This window comes from Anarrhichthys ocellatus, unplaced genomic scaffold, assembly GCF_004355925.1.
Source record: "Anarrhichthys ocellatus isolate YVR2014 unplaced genomic scaffold, GSC_Weel_1.0 scaffold3040, whole genome shotgun sequence".
Classification (NCBI taxonomy): domain Eukaryota; kingdom Metazoa; phylum Chordata; class Actinopteri; order Perciformes; family Anarhichadidae; genus Anarrhichthys; species Anarrhichthys ocellatus.
In genome coordinates, this window is record NW_022283014.1 from 1 (window position 1) to 5,692 (window position 5,692).

At 39.6% G+C, this 5,692-nt stretch overlaps 1 protein-coding gene across 2 annotated transcripts in view; it reads left to right on the plus strand.

Moving 5' to 3' along the window:
* Positions 1-2,429: 2,429 nt before the first annotated feature.
* Positions 2,430-5,692, plus strand: part of LOC116378717 (fukutin-like) — a 3,901-nt gene continuing 638 nt past the window's right edge. The window contains exons 1-6 of one of the 2 annotated variants that reach the window (XM_031840626.1): positions 2,430-3,236; positions 3,624-3,707; positions 3,891-4,091; positions 4,411-4,557; positions 4,791-4,921; positions 5,401-5,533. In XM_031840626.1, coding sequence (XP_031696486.1) covers positions 3,135-3,236; positions 3,624-3,707; positions 3,891-4,091; positions 4,411-4,557; positions 4,791-4,921; positions 5,401-5,533 — 798 coding nt within the window. In that variant the 5' untranslated portion in view covers positions 2,430-3,134. The remainder of the gene's footprint in view (positions 3,237-3,623; positions 3,708-3,890; positions 4,092-4,410; positions 4,558-4,790; positions 4,922-5,400; positions 5,534-5,692) is intronic. The other variant, XM_031840627.1, reaches the window with a different exon arrangement.

Below are 5,692 nucleotides of genomic sequence, written 5' to 3' on the forward strand. Positions count from 1 at the left end.
ACATACATATATATACGTATATATATACGTATATATACATACATACATATATATACATACATATATATACGTATATATATACGTATATATACATACATACATATATATACATACATATATACATACATATATATACATACATATATACATACATACATATATATACGTATATATACATACATATATATACGTATATATATACACATATATATACATATATATACATACATATACATACATACATATACATACATACATACATATACGTATATATACATACATATACGTATATATACATACATGTATACATACATACATATACATACATACATATACATACATACATACATATACGTATATATACATACATGTATACATACATACATATACATACATGTATACATACATACATATATATACATACATATATATACATACATACATATATATACATACATATATATATATATAAAACACATATATATATATACTCCATATATTAAGGATTGACCGATTATCAGCTGCGATATTTTTTATGATTATCAGAATTGTAATTTGTTTTATCCGATAGCTGATTAAATAAATTTATATAAAAATAAAGGGCCTGTAGAGAAAGTTTAAACTGGCATACCGACTATTTGTGTAGTATACAAGTCTTTTTAAAAACAATTGCACATCTGCCCAACAAAGTCCAAAAACAGCTAATTTGCATGTAGATATCTGTTTCCTGTTTGTTTTTACTTGCCCAAAATCAAACTGCCTTCGTGGATTAATAAAGTTGAATTAAATTGAACTGAATTGGATTAACAAACTACTCAGTCCAGCATGGACACAAGGCATTATGGGAAGTGTGAGCCGTCCCGAATGATACAACCACACACCAACCTCTAGTTCTTTAAAGAGAACTCGATGCTTCAAGTGTTAAAGCTGCATTCTCTCTAGCGTCCACCAGGGGGCGACTCCTCTGGTTGTGTAGAAGTCTATGAGAAAATGACTCTACTTCTCTCTTGATTTATTACCTCAGTAAACATTGTAAACATGAGTTTATGGTCTCAATCTCTAGTTTCAAGTCTTCTTCAATACAGCATGATGTTCATTTAGTACATTATGGTCCATTTAGAGTCACACAGACCATAAAGCAGGGGATGCTTTAGGGCGGGGCTACACGGTGATTGACAGGTCTCTACCAGAGACGTATACGGCGTCTCTACGTCACTCCTCATTGCAAAAAATATGTCCACGAATATCAACCGACATATCCACATCGGAATTATTTTACTCCCCAATATCAGTATCAGCCCCAAAAATTGGCAAAATATTGGTCCGACTATAAACACAATTACTTGTATTTTTACTAACATCATAAGTACATGTCTCACAAATACTGCCATACTGCTACCAGTAGTACTATAAGTAGTGGTTATGACTGTACTAATACAAGTAGTAAACTACATAAGTCATAACGGGTAACTACTTTTCTCAAGTCATCATTTATAATATAGTATTTAACTGATTCAGAGTAGTTCTTGTAACAATAAAAGTACCAGCAGATGTGGTCTATGTAGTACTGGTTGTAATACAATAGCACTATTACCAGCTGTAGCAGAACAGAAGTACTCCAGTTGTACTGTACAGTAGCCGTAGACCTGCAGTAGAATTTGAGTAGTATACTGTACAGTAGCAGGAAGCAGTCGTACTGTAGTAGTACAGCAGCAATAAGTACAGCAGTCGTGCTGTAGAGTAGTAGTACAGTGGTCTTCCTGTACCTTAGCAGTAAGCATTAGTACTGTACAGTAGTAGTACTGCAGTAGTACTGTAATGTTACACTAGTAGTGTTTCTGTGAATTATTTGTGACAATAGCAGCAGCTCTGTTAGCCGTTAGCTCATCACATCACGGCTAACACTGACCCGCTACTTTATCTCCATTTCCCCAGAATACATCCAGAAATATCCTCCGTCTGTCGGTTCATTAGGTTCATTAAAGACCGTCCTCCTCTTCTCGTCACCGTTAAACCCGGTTAAACGTCCACCGGTCTGTCCACAGACACGTCCAACAACCGACATCCAACCAAAACAAACGGTTAGCATGGAGCTAAGCTAACATTGAGCTAGGCTAAGCTAACATGGAACTAAGCTAACAGCACGGCCGTTCTTACCTTTCTCGATTCGGAGAAAAGTCCGCTTTAGACGGTGGAGGTTTAACGGAACATCACCGGGAAAAACTCACGCAGCCGGTAAACGAACCGTTAGACGCGGCGGAGGTCGCACATGTCTAACGGCCACGGCGGGAAAAGTGTTTCACAAAGTCCGAGAGAAGTTTAACTAACTCGGCCTTATTGTTATGGAGAAACTGCTGCCGCTGCGGTCCGCCATCTTGTGTCTGTGTGTGTGTAAAGATGTACTCCAAAGAAAAGTACTTTTACCACAATGTACAATATACTCTGTTACAAGGAAGTAATATTTACAATAAATAGTCCTGCATTCAATACTTATTAAAAAGTACAGAAGTACTGTCAGCTTCATGTCAAGTATCAGTCGTAAAAGTACACAAGTATTCTCAGGTTTATGTGGTAAAAGTGTGAGTAGTCAAAGTACTAAAGTATCATCAGCTTTGTACAGTAAAAGTATACAAGTATGATCGGGTTCATGTAGTTAAAGTATCAGCAGTAAAAGTACTACAGTATTATCCGCTTTATACAATAAAGGTATCGAAAGTAGACATGTATTCTTAGTTTCATGTAGTTAGAGTATCAGCAGTACATAAGTATTATCAGCTTCATGTAGTAAAAGTGTTAACAGTAAAAGTACACAAGTATAACCAGCTTCATACAGTTAAAGGTATCAGTAGTAAAAGTACACACGTACTATCTTCGTATAGTTATAGGACCTTTATTGTGAAGGGCCAGTGGGAAGTTGTTTCTCTCGCCAACTTCACAAAACGGTATTACCCAGGCTTTTACTTTGAAGGTCCCAGCTGGAAGTTGTTATGAATGTTTTAAAGATGGCGCCGGTTCTGGACGTTGCGGACAGCTCAGTGGTTTTTGCTCCGTTTAAGGTTTAACCGCCGTTAATCACGAACTGAGAGCTCCGGTTTGGGTGTCATGAGGAGCCGGTCACCGTGCAGTGTTACCGGATGCCTCGTGTGAACCGGACGGTCGTTTTAACGCTGCTGATCGTCAGCAGCTCCGTGTTTCTGCTATTCCAGTTATATTACTACCGGAAGTACGTCAGCCAGGTGAGCCACTTAAACAGGAACAAGCAAAAAGGAACCATTCACATCCATCGATCAACTGATAGAAGAATCAATAAGAGAAGAATCAATAAGTCAGTCATGGGGAATTCTTGTAAACAGATAATATTATTGTAATCACTGAATCATGTTTGTAATATTTGCTGGAAAAAAGTTATGTCAACATTATTGAAACTGGACTTTATTTTGTCAGTATAATAAAAGCTAATATTGTAAAAGCAAAGATTATAGAATACAAATATTGGAAATGTTAATTTTCTAAAACTTAAATAACGTAAAAGCCAGTATTATGAATTATAAATATTACCTCAATATAACAAAGTATCAGCTTTTAGCAAAGCAACTACTTTTTTTTACATTTATCATCATCAGATTTGCCAACATGCCTTTCTTCTGCAGCCTGGGCCTTACATCCTGAGCCGGACAGGTCACCTGACCGCCAACGACCTCCAATGGGTGAGCCAGTATCGCGTTAGTATTAGTGTTAGCCTCGCTGTTATGATCACTGTTAGCATTAGTGTTAGCATTGCTGTTCGTAGTGCTCTCTGCAGTGATGACAGATGAAGAAAGCTTTTATTTTACTTCCTATCCTGGCAATTGTTGCTATAGTAACCTCCCTTCTCTGTCTGTTCTCCACAGCAAACGGTGAAGAAGTTTCTGGGGTTAGCTCGTCACTTCGGGCTGCCGCTGTTCCTCGCCGACACCGCCGCCCTGACGCTGCTCTCCCATGATGCTTTGCGGCAGCGTGACCGGCTGGTGCGTGAGCCGCACTGCAGCTTCCTGTGCACCGGCCGGCCAATCACATCCTTCGCTCTGCACGCCAACCTGTGGAAGTACGAGGTGAGCGTGTGATGTGTGAAGAGCACAGATTTCACTAGCGTTATCTAACAAACAATTGAACACATAGCTAGCTAGCTTTTGTGAATCCGACAGCCTCCCGATGCACCTTCTTTAACAGAGCATCTTAGCCGAGACGTTTCTAAAAGTACGATTGTTCATTTGTTCTTGCTAGCTAACAATAAAATAAACAAAGCCACTAACAGTAACGTTAGCTAACGGATGTTTACGTGGCAATTATTAAAAGTGGAATGGGCCGAATCATTTTTATCCCTTTTCCAGTAAGATATTTCATTTTAATTTAATTTTTTTTGTCTTTCAGCCTGGCTTCCTATTGGCTGCCGAGCAGAAAGGCTTCGAGCTGCTGGAGCTGCGAGGAGAAGACCCGCGATTGGCCAGTCTGGACAACCTATCAGGAGAGGAGATCCCCCTCCACTTCCTGTTCCGCCTCCACGGTTATGTCATACAGGTGAGTGAGTGTCACTGGTCAACACCTCACAACAGCAGACAGTACGTTGGCAGCCATCTTTGACATGATAGCTTTCAGGTGTGTTTGGGCTCAGGTGTTTCACCTTGTTTCTCTCTTCCCTTTAATTTCATATTGAAATGTTTTCATTTTGTTCAGATTGATTTTTATATGATTGGGAATTAATTACTTTCTCCCAGGTGGTGTTAGATATTAATAAATGTATTTTGTCCCAGGTGGTGTTCCTGTATGAACGGAGCGGGAACTACCTGTGGCACGGAGCGCTGCGCCTCAAATCCAACATTGACCGAAGCTTTGCTCCCTTCAAACTGCTCGACTACGGCCGTTACTCTGGATCCTACGACAGGTGAAACCTGGTTCAGTTCTGCTCTGAAGGAACACTTTGTATTGCTGTTAGCCTCACTGTTAGCATTAGATTTAGCCTCACTGTTAGCCTCACTGTTAGCATTAGATTTAGCCTCACTGTTGGCATTAGTGTTGGCCTTGCTGTTTCCAACAGTCTGTTGCAAATAAAGAAATAAAAACTGACCTGACACAGTGAAGGTCTTATATTCAGTGTAAAGACCTTTCATCAAGGGAGGACGACTCTTTAAAACATGCAGTTAAATAACGGAACACAAGATTAATCCTGAAATGGTGTCTGACAACTGAACTGAAGGCTATTTTTTTTAAATTCTTTAGCAATGTTTGCTTCACTGCCAGTTAGAGAACTAAACCACGGGGCAGCAGGTTTCATCTAAATCAAGATGTCGTTAATAAAACAGCTGATTAACATTATATCTGTTAGTTATAGATGATGTTGTTTTGTGTGGTCGCCCCCTGCAGGCCGGAGCTGGTCCTGACGGTTCTGGACGGTCTCGACGTTCGAATCCCGCGCAACATTTCCCATTTTCTGTCCGAGCAACGACAGGCTAGATTCTTGGAGTGCCGTTACCGTGATGCCCGCAACTTCCTGCAGGTCAGACAGACGGGATACAGGGCTTTTATTGTGAAAGGGAAGGGGGGAAATTAATTTAAACCGTCTAATGGAAATATAAGTCGTCAAAAATGAAAATAAACGTTCTCTCTCTCTCTCTCTCTCTCTCTCTCTCTCTCTCTCTCTCTCTCTTCCCCTCCC